Source organism: Dendronephthya gigantea, unplaced genomic scaffold, assembly GCF_004324835.1.
Source record: "Dendronephthya gigantea isolate DGI-Jeju-01 unplaced genomic scaffold, DenGig_1.0 000034F, whole genome shotgun sequence".
NCBI lineage: Eukaryota > Metazoa > Cnidaria > Anthozoa > Malacalcyonacea > Nephtheidae > Dendronephthya > Dendronephthya gigantea.
In genome coordinates, this window is record NW_021163044.1 from 1,349,764 (window position 1) to 1,364,363 (window position 14,600).

Below are 14,600 nucleotides of genomic sequence, written 5' to 3' on the forward strand. Positions count from 1 at the left end.
GTAAATTTTCTCAAAGCACGACAGAATGTCCTCAGTGACATTCGACACCGCGGTGGTATCACTTCAATGGTAAACGTTAGAAGAAAGTAAGAATCTCTTTCACTAGCCCGCTATTGATTCGCCGTTCTGCAGTGAAGCTAACTAGTATGAACACGCGCAAATATTCTCTGTATGTTCTGGTATTTTCAAATCAGCTTTTACTAAAAATTATCTCTTTGTAGTTCTGGAGATATGACAGACTTCAATCGTGCAGAGAAAGGCCGTAGGCTTTCCATGGCTGGTGATTTAACTGAGTTCAAACGGCAGGAAAAAGGACGCAAGCTATCTATCATTGGAGAACAATTTGAGTTCAAGATGCACGGGAAAATATAAATTCAAATCAGAGATTTTAAATTCATGGAATTTTTGTAAATATAAGCTTGGAGAAAACGATTTCTTGTATATGTGAATATAAAACACTTGAACTCTCTGTCTACTTTGGAGTTAAAAGTATGTGGAAATATCTGGATGACTGGATGAACCGATCGATATTTAATTGTTTCATTGATCTTTATATACGCGCTGGACTATATGCATAAATATTTTCCCAACATTATTAAATACCTCAATGAGAAATACTCGAATCTGATTGGCTCTCAAGTGGACGCTATGACGAAGCTATCATACAAGACGCCCAAATACATTCCTTGTTTGAGAATTTGTAAACGACAATTTGTCGTCTAAGTACAACAAACCTTTTGCAATTTTGGGTTTTATCGGAGTAAAGGAGCGAAAGGCATTGCTCGAGGTGGAATTAGATGGTCTAAGAAGACCAGTGTTTAAACCAGTCGTTTGTTGTATTGGTTGCGAAACGAACAAGTGGCTGTGGTATTATTAAACTTCGTGGTTTGTACTCTAAAAGCCAGTGCAAAATGCCCGTACGCGGTGCTGGCGAAGATCTAAGAGCTCGTGAGATTCGAGCCGAGCCAAGAGATCCTCCACCAGGTTATAGAGGACGAAAAGATCCGAATCCTCAAAGCTTTGAACGAGGGCCGTATTATCCCACCGAAGGTAGAGCATCCCCGCGAGCAAGTGAACCATATACCGCATACAAAGTGAGTTTGAGTTTTCAAATTTTACCTTCCTTAATCCTATTTCCTGAAAGAATTATTTTTTATCTCTGATACCTATCACAACAGTTCATGTGTTAAACCGTTTGATGTTCATTTTAAGTTGTCAATACAATGTATGTAAACCTAAGGCGATGCGATTTGTTGCTTGAGCAGTCGTTTTCAATGCGGTGTAAATTTCATAGTCGGCATCTGCGTACAAAGTATTGTTTTAAAAAGTTTTTTTGCGCGACTTCCGTGTGCCTTTTCGTGCTGAACTCGACCTGGGTTTTGCTCAAAGCTGCTCAAAGCCTTGTAAGGCATTATGTATATTGTTTAAATCACTGTAAACTGTATGAAGTCCCTGTTTTTATGTTGGGTTTATTGCGTGCAAATATTGCGTGAATCCATTACTGAACGCTACGAACTCCTTACTCGAACAAACACATCAAATTGCAACGAATTTATCAGTGCAGTGTTATTGCCAACGAGAACGATACGTTTTTTATCCCCTGCATACAACTATGAGATACAAATTGCCCAGTATGATTTCGTTTTAAAACAAACTGATTTTGGTTAAGCCTACTAGCGTAAGTATGAATATTCAGCTTATTAAAAACCCGGTGATCTGTTATTGTTTTGAAGATTTAAATTGTCCTTTTGCAGAACAATTTGTGGGCACTGAGAGCAAATCGTAGTGACGATATGAGACTCGGTATTGTCACTGCAGGCAATATTATCACCGTAGGCCTGTGTAGAATCCGTAAAGGCAAATGCGAGGCTTTTATACACAACATTCTGCTATTGCTAGAAATTGCAATAATATATAAAGATGGGGAATATCTATAATTGATACATTCTTCCAATTAGAATGGCTGATAATGTAACAATATCGAATACTCCTAACAAGACTTAATATTCTGAATTGTTGTGAATTTTCAACTGAAATTGGCAGTTATTTACGACTTGCGAGTAACGTGATACCCTTTACTGTTGTCTTCTTGACTACTTTTAGTTATGCTGTTGATGTACACTGTAGCATGTCTATCCAAACTTTTTACTAACGTAATTGAGGTCAACAGAGATGCAATATTTATATTGTATGTCTCGAACACAAATATAAATTCCTGTATTTTTAATCAAACAGTATTTGTGCCAACATATTTGCAGTTCCTTTGCTTAAAAAAAATTCCTTGAATGTTTGCTTTGATTAAGATCTAGAATGACTATCAAAACATGTTTGATCAGTGAAATAAATTGATGCTTATATGATATTTTTTTGCTCCAAGTCTATCCGTGCATTTTTCAATGTTTCTTAAGGCATCCTTATCAATATTCAAGTGCTGTCTTTATAACCAGGAAATTCCTGACTGTGACCCACCCACGTACTTCTAAATGCTCCTGACATGGAGCGGTAGAATTTTTGGTATTCAAATTGGCACTTGCAATCCTCATTGCATAGTGGTTACTGTTGTTAGGTGTACCCCCTGTGTGTACAAAATAATGAATCTGTGGACAAATGAAAGGATATTGGAATTAAATTAAATTCCTAAAAGATTTATTCAGCAGGAAGTGATTGAATAACAAGTGCATAAAATAACAAATAATTTTTTTATTCAAATGAGCAGTGAAGATCCATAATTAATTACAATTTAATTACTGGGTGCTTAGTGTGATGCAAAATAAACATTACAAATAGATATGTAAATTTGTGATCAATATTCTTTAAAGCATTTGTTTGTGCTTAATGTTACAACTTTTAGTTGAATAGAAAGTGTTTTTTATTCATCTGTTCAATTATAAAAATGTGCTGTTGTGAAGCCAGCAATCTTAGCCCATGCTATGCTTTTGAATTTTTCAGCTTTCAGATATGGAAAAACAGACAATCATTCTTGAAAAGGCTGCTCCTGATCAGGGATTTGGTATTGCTGTATCCGGTGGCCTGGATAACCCGCATTACGAGACTGGTGATACATCGATTATTGTCTCTGATGTTGTTGAAAGAAGTCCTGCTGATGGTTTGCTACGGTATGTCTCGTTGTGATCCCTGGCATTTGTTTTTCGAACATTTTAATGATTTATATTTACCGGTTGTGTATTTTCTTGTAGGATGAATGATGTTATTCTCAATGTAAATGGAGTAAATGTTGAAGGAGTTGAACATAGTGTGGCAGTTGAAGCTTTGAAAAACAGTGGCTATTCAGTTAAACTTGTAAGAGTTATGGCAGTGACTGTCAATACTTGTTCGCAGCACTGCACATTAATAAACACCAAATACATGTTAATGCTTCTAACATAATATTTAGTTGCCTTACCACAAGTTGAACAATTTCTAAATTGGAAAAATGAATTTCTTATTGTGCACAGAGTTTTAGCCAAGATATATAAAACACTTTTTCACTTTCTAGGTGATTTTGAGAAAGAGACCAAGTACAGCCACATCATCACCAACAAGCATTCCTTCCATTCAAGAGCCACCCCAGGCGCAACGCCGACCACCTATTGAGACAAGCAAGGAACCAAGAAATGTGATCTTGAACAAAATGTCATCTGAAAGTTATGGCTTGTCATTGGGAACCATTTTGTTTGTCAAAGATCTCGATGAAAGAGGACCTGCTGGTAGAGAGGGTCAACTTGAACGTGGTGATGTTATCCTTAAGGTGGGATTGAAAACTGGGTTGGACTTTGACAATTGCTTTCCCCTCTTTACATCTAATAGTAATCTAGTTTACTACAAAGCAGAAAATTTAATTAATGAGTACAGTTGGACCTATAAGGGCCTGCACTGTCTGTATTTGCCCAAAGCATACAAAAATGTGGTTGAATGACAGGCTTAGTTAGATGAATGATGATAATATATCTAACTTAATGATTTTTTCAGATAAATGACAAGAGAGTGGATGACCTAAGTCGACCTGATGCTGTGAACATCATGAGAAATGCCCCGGAAAGATTAGATCTTGTTGTTCTCAGAAATAAAGATGTTCCAGCAAATATGCCAGCAAGGTACTGACCTTTACTTGGCTAAATTAATGTTTCCTTTGCTGTGATACCAAACAGCATATGGTAGTACATTAATACAATACCTGGTTTTGTTTTAATGATATGGGCCCTGTTAATTTAGGTTTGCAGGTGTGAATGAACATGTGTCTATGACCAAAAGTCAAATGGTTGAAAGTTCGAGTAATGGGATGAATGGACAAGGTCTGTGTGTGGCATCTACTAATTAGAACAATCAGAACATTAAATTCATTCAAATTATGTTGAATTGTGCATCTAATCTGCAATTATTCCTTATTTAAGATTTAATTGCATTCAAACAAGGTCAATGGCAAGGCGATTCAAGAGGTACTTCATAGTTTATTCATTCTTGAGACATCAATAAAGCCAGCAGAGGTTTCCATATTGTGCTGACAATGTAATCATTACTATTATAGATGGTGGATGGGACAGCACATTACGGAGTACAGCTACTTACAGTATCTCAAGTGCAGGAAGAAGAAGTGATGAACGGGAAAGAGACATTGACGCAAGAAGAGACAAGAAATTCCATGGGTGAGTTGCCTTCATTTTTCGCAAACTAGTGTTAAAATTGTATACATTCATGTCATTCTAATATTCTAAAACTAAAAAAATTCCAAAAAGGTGTTAAGATATGGTAGTTCTGACTACTAAACTCATGAAAACTGGCAATAATTTAATTGTGTCTCTCTCATTTTGCTGCTTAGTGAGCCACATCTTGTGTCATTCCATCGAACTGGTAGCAGTCTTGGTATCCAGGTCGCTGGTGGAAATGCTGTCGGCATCTTTGCAAATGCCATCAAAGATGGAAGTCCTGCGCAAGTCGCTGGGCTTCGTGTTGGAGACCAAGTCTTATCAGTAAGCGAGATAACATACGAGTTTATGATTCACTAATACAGCGCAACTTGACAAATTCATTTCTATTTTCTATTCGTCAAGGCTAATGATATTGATTTCAAAGACATCACGAGAGAAGAGGCAGTTCTCATTCTGCTTTCACTACCAGAGGAAGTCAGCTTGCTCGTCCAGTACAAAAAATCTGGTAAAATTCTACTCAGACATAAATTCTACTCAGGATAAATTGTTTTATTGAACACTTGTTTTCTCTGTAGTTTACGACAAATCCAAAGATTCCCCTGGCGACTCGTTTTATGTCAAGTAAGATGTGATGCTAATAATACGATTGTCATCTAAATAGTGCATGAATCTTTAACATGACATGGTGTCAGACACCATTATCACCACCATTGTTAAACATTTTAAGCAATTCACCAATGATATAATATTTTTAATATTCCTAGGGCCCAGTTCCACTATCAAGGTTCCGATGAAGATGAGTTGTCATTCAGAAGAGGCGAGGTCTTTCATGTACTTGATACGATGAATGGTGGTACCATAGGATCATGGAGAGCACAGAGGGTCCTGCAGAGTGGTGCAGAGACAGAAGTCGGCATTATTCCAAACAAATGCAGGTACTGTACGTTATTAAAACTATATGGTATATTATGAAGTATGTATTAAACACTGTCGACATTCAAATCATCAACAACCGGCCTCTAAACGCGTACGTTTTTTCTCATTCTCTAGAGCTGAGCAACTTGCAATCGCTCAGGATTTGGAAGCGAAAAAAGGCGCAAATCCCAAACAGAAATCAGGAACACTGAAAAGGAAAGATACCAAAAGCAACACGCCAAAGAAAAAGCAATACCAAGCAGCTGATCAACTTGACGAAACATCATTCCGTACGTATCAAACTTTTCAGAATTTTCTGAATACTTTTAGTTTTTTCCCTTGGGTTTAATTTTTATCAAGCACAGTCTGACTACCCAAACATTTCCTCCGGTGACGTGTCTCCTACTACGATTTTATATTTTAAATGATTTCCACTTTTTATAGAGCTTGATGTCAAATATCCTGCTTATGAAAGAGTTGTAAAACAAAAAGGTAAATAGCCTTTGGCTTTGCAGCCGATTAAGCTTCGCCCCGGCGCCGCACTACATGTATATGAAATATAATTGTGACATGCAATTTAACACGTTTATTTCGCAGCTGGATTTGTTCGTCCCGTCGTCTTGTTGGGGCCAATTGCTGACATATGTCGTGACAAATTGATGGTGGAGTATTCTGATAAATTTACCTCACCAGGTTCGTGAAATAACTGCATACAGTACATGCACTTTTTCTCGTCGAAATAATATTTATTTCTACGTCTGTTTCTGACTTTTCTTTTCTTTTCTTAGCTACATTTGGTCGAATGGATCCAAGTAAACAATCTGGGATTAAACTCAGCGCTGTTCGGGACAACATTGCCAGTGTATGTATTAACTATTGTGTACTGACATGGTTTAGTGCGGACACTGTTGGTCAGTTGTCGCGTGTATCTTACTGAACGAAATATTCTTCCGTGTTTAGGGCAAACACAGTTTACTTGATGTAACACCGGACGGAGTTGAAATGTTGAACTTTGTTGGATTAGAACCTATAGTGATATTCATGCAGCCGAGCAGTAAACAACTTATTAAGTAAGTTCAACCATTCTGCACTTTACTAGATCAAGTACTGTCCATTTTGCTTCAGTATTAATCGATTATATCCCCCCCCTAGGGACCTGCGTCATGACTTGACCAACAAATCTCACTCCGCGAGATTCGTAAAGAAACTCTTTGACCAAGCTGACACGCTCAGTCTCGAGTATCCGTACTTGTTTACAGGTAAACTGTTTGCTTCTTCTAATCGGATGATAACGAACGCACGTAGCGTTCTAAATGCTTATGATAGTTTAATCTAACTGTGCAATCGTTCTACGCTGTCGTTTAGCTGTCATTCCACTGGAACGCAACAACAAATGGTACACTGACTGTGTTGACATAATCAAGAAACAACAAGAAGATCCAATATGGCTGCCTGAAACTTTGGTATGTTACGATCTACATATTCCTTCTGAAGTGCTGCATATTAAGACTGTTAGTTGGGCAGTGCTGTAACACCTTGGTTCGTCCAGGCTGAGCGCTTAGTAGTTTCACCAATGTAGTTTTACTGTAGTGCAGGAGGACTATTTGAACTTTCATTACAATTTAGAGTGTTGTGTTATTTCTTAACTGTTTATTTTTATTTGTAGAGCCAACAACATAATGACGATGAAGTCGTTTTGCAAATGCCGAGGCGTTCCGTCGGCTATGACATGGAACAGAGTGGTCTGGATCTTCCTGGTGACCTTGACCGTAAGCCGGAGAGTTACCCCAACACCCCGGACGAGGAAGTTGTCGTGGCAGCATCCGCAGCCGGACTGCAGGCGGAAGAAGTGCCCGTCGTGCAAGCGTTCAGCGTTACCCCCGAAGTCTCGGAGAGAGAGCGACGAGAAGAAGAGGAACGTGAATTTCAGAGAAAACAGGAACAGGAGCGAGAATTTCAAAGAAAACAAGAACAGGAATTCCAAGAACGAGAGTTTCTCAGAAGGCAAGAGGAAGAACGTGAATTTCAAAGAAAGAAGGAGGAGGAGTTGAGAATTCAAGAAGAGGAAAACCGGCGTCAAGCGGAAATGGACCGGGAACGAGAGAAGGAACAGAACCGGGACAGGCCGGAGGATGAGTATGCAAGACAATTAGAGCAACGAGAGTATGAACGAAGACAGTACGAAGAAAACCGAAGATCGTACGATGGTGGTGAGGTACAGCATCGTGATGAGAGAAAGCCATATATTCCACCTGGTGTCAAGTAAGTTCTATACACTGATCTTAAACTTTAGACTGGATAGTCGTAATTTGTTATTTGTATTGAATGAAGCATCTCGATTTTTCAACGTTTCTCCAGGGTATTGCCAGGCGCACTTCCCCCATTAGTCAGTCTGAAGAAAACAGATTCCGGGGATCGAAGAAGTCCTCGGGACGAGTCGTACCCAGGCGACGCTCGGCCTGCCGTACAATTGCGTCATGTCGAACGAGACCAGGACGCGGATCAATATGACGAGAGGATTGGGGTGAAGGTTTCAGATCTGTTTGATATTGGTAAAGATATTCAAGCCGGAGGGGAGTATCAGGAAGATAACAGACGCGTGGAACGGAAGAATGAAGAACGACGATATCGAAGGTAGAAATAAACAAATAAACAAATAATATCATCCAAGGTAGCCCAGAGGTATTTGTAACCAGTTTTTTTTTGCGGTCTGTGTCATACACACGTTGTTGTGACCGCAGTGTTTTGCCTTGGCGGAACAACCTTCAATATTAGGTTATAGCTACAATGGCAGTTATGACAAGAATCAATGCTTTAAACTTTACCCTAGGAAACATTCCGGGTCTTTTAAAAGCAATGCTATAGGACTTAGAAATCCTAGTTATTGTTTTTTCTTCATACGTGCCGTTCATTTCCACTCCTCTTTACTTCATTCTTACGTACCGGCGAAAAACGGTTTCTCAAAAAGAGTACTAGAAAAATATTCTCAACACATGACCTGGCTTTGTAGTGACAGTGACGACGAGGAGGCGGGATTCCCTCGCGAGCCGCCAGAATCACGCGTGACCAACACGCAAGACGTGGAGAAACACGGCGAGCTGATACATGAGAACATGGTGCGGACTACTGTGAAACCAGTCGAAGCCGCTGCGGTTGATTTTGAGGATGTCTTCAGGTAGATTCGCGCGTAGCCCTGGGAACTAGGCATGCTTCGGTGTTAACGATTGGCTGTTCTACGGTTGCAAATTATATAATTATTAATACGGTTGGCTAAATCACCTTTGATTAAATGACGTTTGATTATTACATTTCGTGATTTTTTTCAGTTTCAACATGAATATCCTTAGAATGATTATAACGAGCCTTGTGACTTGCAAAATGATAAGATCAATGAACATTTTAATCAGTCGTATGATTCGTTAAGATTGACTCTGTTTTGCTCGTGGTGATATGGAAAGGGTCTATATTAATGTTTTTGTATATGTATGTTTTTGTGATTTAGCATGTGTTAGTCTACAGGGTGTATCAAAAAAAACGCAACCACTTAATATTCATGAATATCCTCTTTGTTCTACAACACAAAACACGTTTGGCCCCTGAAATGCGAGAAAGCTTGTAATCATATTCTAGCGGCACAATCGTTGGTAAACAAAGTCGGGTGCGTAAACCAACGAGCTGAATTGAAAGTACTTAACGAGTAAAAGTTTATTTACAATTTATTTTACAAGGTCGACAGTTAGCATTCAAGTTATCATGCACGACAATAAAAACTCGTTGTTCAGTTGTTAGCTGCACCATTATTAGTTTAGCTGATTTGACCATTAGCAGTTGAACTGTACGATTAGAAGCCATTTTAAAATCCCAGGGGCATAAAATCTATTGAGCTTATGAACAATATGAATTTTAGAATATTAAGTGGTTGCGTTTTTTTTGATACACCCTGTAGTATATCGTAGATTTTCATATTTGATTATATAACAATATTTGATCATGATTTTATTTATTACTTCATCAATCAATTAATGATTAATTTATAGAGCAAATGATCCTACAAATTATTCTAATTGATCAGACACACAAGGACAGTCAATCGTTAACACTTTAGCATTGCATTTTAAGTCCGAGGAATATATATCGGTCGGTTCATAGCTTGGGAATAATAGCTTGGATTCCTGGAATATTATAGTTTTCACTGTTGTTTTTCCAATGCATTCACAATCCACATCACATTAACTACACGATCATCACTCGCACCTTGTACATCGCCACTGATCTTAGTTTCTTTGTACCGATATCTAGCTTCCTACAAATTTGCTTGTCTGGAAGCTTTTTAATTATTTTCTACCACACAGAAACAAATAGCACGCGGGTTACGATAGGGTGTTTTGTAGCAATGAATTAATTCAAATTCTGCATTCTATGTATACAGAGTGTATCCAAAAATGTTCGCTTCTATTCAATAACAAAACATCGTAGCCCCCTCGGAGAATTTTTAGGGTTGCAGTTTTTTTATACACCCTGTGTATATATACAGCGCTCTTTCTCATTTCTTCCACCATTGCTAACTACTTTCATCAATATCTAGCTCGCAAAAGTCCACAAACATTCGCAACCAGACTACCACCGAGTATAGGACCAGTTACCAGGTCACGAAGCAGGCACGAAACACGATCGTTGACACTCGTGGTGGACAAAGGGTTGAGAGCGGTGTATTCAGTGAGTATTACCCCGGCAGGTCACGTGCAAAGTTTGTGAATATTGGTGAGGATAAGCAGGATGGATATGGTGGACGTGAGGAACCTCAAGTTAAGGTAAGGGATAATGGGGTTAAGCGTGGATATGTTGAGGCATTTTTGGACCAAATCTCGAACAGTGGTAAGAGTTTTGTTGGTGCCCTCCTGCATGTCACTATATAATATTTGCGATGTTTTCGAATGTAGATGGAATACGCAAGCCGTGTCTCAAGTGAACCCCCCTCCTATGATCGCCGCCCACCCCCTCCAAACCACTATGAAAGTGAGCCCCCACCGAGCCGGCGTCCCCCGCCTCCCGCCGAAGACCAAGGGCCGAATAGGCCTATGCCTTACTCAAACGTGTACCCTCGTCCTTTTGGAACGCAGTCATCTACCTACTATTCCGACTACCGACGAACGACGACCGATCACGACGAAGGACGACAATACAATGGTGATTACCAGCAGCCGGTACCGGAAAGCGCAACATATCGCTATGGTAGTGCTGCATATCGTTATCCAGCGAATGATTACGACGATGAACGAGGAGAGGCAACGAGGTAAGAACTTGCGTTAATGCAGTATCAGACAATTATGACGAGTTTTATTTCTCCATGTATACGGCGGGAAATAAGTAGTTTTCTTTCACAAGAGACGATACTCTCTAGAGTTTTGCCATTTGGCTGTTTTCAACCATTACTTGGCAACTGGTTATGATCTGGTTAATTTCATAATGTATTCTGTAAGACGTGTATGTTTGGGTGTGACTGCAGTTTGTCGTACCACAATGCAAGGTGATTATTAATTAGGGGATAAATAGACGTATTCTTGTAATTTGCAGTGCGCTTGCCCAATTTGCCTTACTAACAAATAAGTTCCTTATTGATGATTGTGCACTAATTTGTAGTGCTTGATTTTAACGTTTGTGTTGGTGAACACGTCTAGTTAGTGAATGCTTTGTTTCTGCAAAGTGAATGATTTATGTGAAGTTGGATAGATTTAATAGAAACCTTGATTCTAATAATCACCTTACATTGTAAATGGTATGGGTTTAGGATGAAGATATTACGAGTTAAGATTCCTACATAATTCTCGTAAATACGATCGCACATACACGCGTTGTAGTGTATGTGAAGGGTGTGACCAAAGGTCAATTCGAGGGTAGTTCAGCGGACTGGGCTCGAAAACAATCTTCGGCGAATCACCTTGCAATGTGGCGTGACAAAATGGCGGCTATTCGAAACATACGTGGGCCAATCAGCAGCGCTGAGGGAAATCACGTGTTTTGTGTTTAGCGATTTCGAGTCGGTTGGCGATGATGAGCCCACGGTGGTCGCAACAGCCCGCGGCTACTTCACATCGCGTGGCGGTATTCTGACCTCTCAGGAAACTGGAGTGAGCATTTATATTCCGTCTGGCGCCATTCCGCCCGGAATTGAACAAGAAATATATTTTAAAGTTGGCAGTGATAATTCCATGTTGCCTCCCTTGGACTCAGAAAAAGGTGAGAGGTGAATTTTGTCCCATAACGGCCAACAAAAGTAATCAGGATATCTTTAAAGGCTAGTTAACTTTTAACTGTAGTTAAAAACAGAATTGGCCAATCAGAGTCTTGTATTTCTGAGCTAACTGTGATTTAACTATGCAAAATGTAGTTAAAGAGTTTTATACAAACTGCCCCAGACATCTTCAATCCTGTAGTTTTATGCTTCGCTACCCGAGCTTCTTCGACATTCTTCGTTTTTCTCTCATTCAGGTGAAACTCTCCTCAGTCCTCTGGTGATGTGCGGACCTCACGGTACAAAATTTCTAAAGCCAGTTGAATTACGCTTGCCCCACTCGGCTTCGATGACCCCCGATGGATGGTCATTTTCCCTCAACTCCAGTAACAATTCTTCAGGTAGGTTACCCTTGGTGTGGCACTGACCTGAAATTAATACGGGACAATAATAAATAATACTACCTTTGTTTTTCCGATACAAAACATAAATTATGACAGAATTCTAAGAACATGCATTATTATTAAAATACCGAGTTATCTCTCTTCTTCAATCTCTATGCGTTAAATCAGCATGAATAAATAATGCTTCGTCGATGCTCCTAGTTGTCCCTTGCTATCACAATAGGTACCTCTGTATTATAGTACACTAAGGGACCCTTTCTCTGTGAACTTTGCAGGTGAACCAAAGCAATATAAAGTTGGAAGCAACAGCGTTTCCGTTCTCGTCGATCATTTTTAAGACGACATATTGGACGACTAATTGCCACAATTATCACCGCTAATGAGGGCGTAATTGACATGACCGCCAGATTTTTGGATTAGATATTTTTTAAAGGGATGTAGATTTTTTTCAAGACCGTCGGAGCTTCGTATAATTTTGGAATAAATGAAAACGAATGACTTAGTAATTTTAGAAATCGTTGTAATTTTTTACGAGGGTAATTTATAAATGATTATAGATTTAATTTTAGTGTTGTGCAAATCAGTTTTATACGGTGTGCACAATCATATTATCAAATTATCAAAAGGCGCCTAGTTTATGTATGTTTCCAGAAAGATTCATCAGCTGGTAGATTGGATGCCATGAATCGTGTATTATTGAGTTTACTATAATGTAACACTATACCGTACTGATATCGTAATATCGTCGCGTGTCTTCTGTTTACTTCAGGAGTAACGAAATGCTATCAACGATATTCCGTTTAATTTCTACCTCGTGCTGAGCCAACTAACCTAAGTCTTGGTTAACGCTGATTCAGCAATCAGATTTTCTACTGAAAATCTTGTTTATTGAGCTAAATATACTCTCCCTGAACGGTTTTTGGTTCAGCGGGACTGCCTCGTGTCGACAAGGGTCAAAGGCAGTACTTTACGAACTGAAAGCAGTTTTACGTTCAATTCAGAGTTAGTACTTTGCTTTGAACGACTATCATTACATAACTTTATTACTCAATACGAATTTATATAGTTTATAATTATTTTTTGTAATAATATTTCCATGAAAAGCAATAAATATTAATAGTTGATGGTTTTGTATTTTTTTGTAGTGGGTCAAATATAGTATTCTATGTTCAAATTCTAAGAGTCGTTGACCTTGTTCTTTTTTTAGATCTTCCAGTGAAATATGAAGAAAAATGGCATCGATGAAGTTTAAAAGAAAAAACTGGATGTTCAGGGCATGCAGCACGCACTTTTCAAAAAATATTTCACACTAACTAAATATACCCGGCAGGGTATTGAATTGGGGACATTTTTTTATATTCATGTATAGGTAAGAACATTTCATGTATCGTAGCCGTTCAAACGTTTATTCCTGTAGTTAGTCATACTTAAACATAATACCTAATTAAACGTTGTTTATATAACCACATACGCAGAATATGATAGCGAAATAGATGTACGTAATTTTGTTGAAATGTGTGAAAAATGATTGAGCTTATGTAGAAGAAGAAGGTCATTCTGGACTTCTGGTGGTCAGGTCTGCGTTCTGATCGTTGGATGGGCATGATAAAGATGCATGGCTTGTTCAAGAAATCTTGGCACTGTAATCAATTTTGGATGTACTTGTATGATTATGATGTTGTTTATAGTAAATAAATGTACTCAAGCTGTAGTAAAACTGCGTGTCTCCATTTTTAGGGTAAAATTTTACTGAGAGAGGTTTTTAGCTGATATAGTCTTGACATGGGAAAGTATATATCACCTGAACATGTTTGTTCGAAATGATAATATTCCAAGAGTATGTTTCAATGTAAGTGTTTTTCCAAAACAACCACGATGGTGTAGTGGTTAAGAGTTGCAACAGGTAGGTCCACAGATTCGGGCCTGTGGAGTGACAAGAGAAGAAATTGGCTCCAGAAAAAAAACAACTTGACTTTTCCATGTACGTATTGCGTGGAATTGTCGGAAAATAGGTTTGTGTGCCAAAAAATGTAAGCTTTTCAAGAGCAGCCACGATGGTCTAGTCGTTAAGACATGCATCAGTGTCAGTGAATAAAATTTTAAATGTCCATCATTCACCTCGCTTCCGAAGTAAATAAACCTGCTTTAGCTTGTAGTAAATGCAGTGAGTGAAAAAGGGCACTTTACGTTTATAAAACATACATAAACGCGATTGGAAAATGAAAAAACCTGAAATTTAAGTAGTAAGAACGCCGCGCAATCGCATGCAGTGAACGAGTAATAATTCCGCAATCACTACATTGAACAATCTCGTATATATTAAGCTTTCGATTCCTGGAGTCATCCTGATCGGGTTCGTTGGTTTGATTGTTGTTCTTGCAACCTGGAACCGAGCGCGTTTTT

General features: G+C 38.7%; 1 protein-coding gene across 4 annotated transcripts; it reads left to right on the top strand.

Annotated features, from left to right (window-relative positions):
- Window positions 1–676: 676 nt before the first annotated feature.
- Window positions 677–13,909, top strand: LOC114525320 (tight junction protein ZO-1-like). 4 transcript variants are annotated; one of them, XM_028546575.1, is made up of 27 exons: window positions 677–1,094; window positions 2,950–3,116; window positions 3,198–3,300; window positions 3,497–3,748; window positions 3,970–4,094; window positions 4,213–4,292; window positions 4,392–4,436; window positions 4,526–4,643; window positions 4,817–4,967; window positions 5,049–5,151; window positions 5,222–5,267; window positions 5,411–5,581; window positions 5,697–5,851; window positions 6,006–6,053; window positions 6,159–6,254; window positions 6,350–6,423; window positions 6,522–6,631; window positions 6,714–6,820; window positions 6,927–7,024; window positions 7,228–7,823; window positions 7,920–8,195; window positions 8,572–8,736; window positions 10,147–10,372; window positions 10,502–10,854; window positions 11,590–11,798; window positions 12,051–12,194; window positions 12,473–12,883. In XM_028546575.1, the coding sequence occupies exons 1-27, from the start codon at window positions 912–914 to the stop codon at window positions 12,532–12,534; spliced, it is 4,263 nt and encodes a 1,420-aa protein (XP_028402376.1). In that variant the 5' UTR covers window positions 677–911; the 3' UTR covers window positions 12,535–12,883. The 4 variants fall into 4 exon arrangements, with proteins under 4 accessions (XP_028402376.1, XP_028402377.1, XP_028402378.1 ...); XM_028546576.1 differs by having other exon boundaries at window positions 4,392–4,412; XM_028546577.1 differs by lacking the exon at window positions 8,572–8,736.
- Window positions 13,910–14,600: the final 691 nt, after the last annotated feature.

Bases quoted from the DNA above. Each gene is read 5' to 3' on its own strand.
- LOC114525320 (XM_028546575.1), top strand. From the start codon at position 912: ATGCCCGTACGCGGTGCTGGCGAAGATCTAAGAGCTCGTGAGATTCGA. The intron at 5,852-6,005 runs GTACGTATCAAA...CACTTTTTATAG, and splicing joins ACTTGACGAAACATCATTCC to AGCTTGATGTCAAATATCCT. The intron at 6,632-6,713 runs GTAAGTTCAACC...TCCCCCCCCTAG, and splicing joins AGCAGTAAACAACTTATTAA to GGACCTGCGTCATGACTTGA.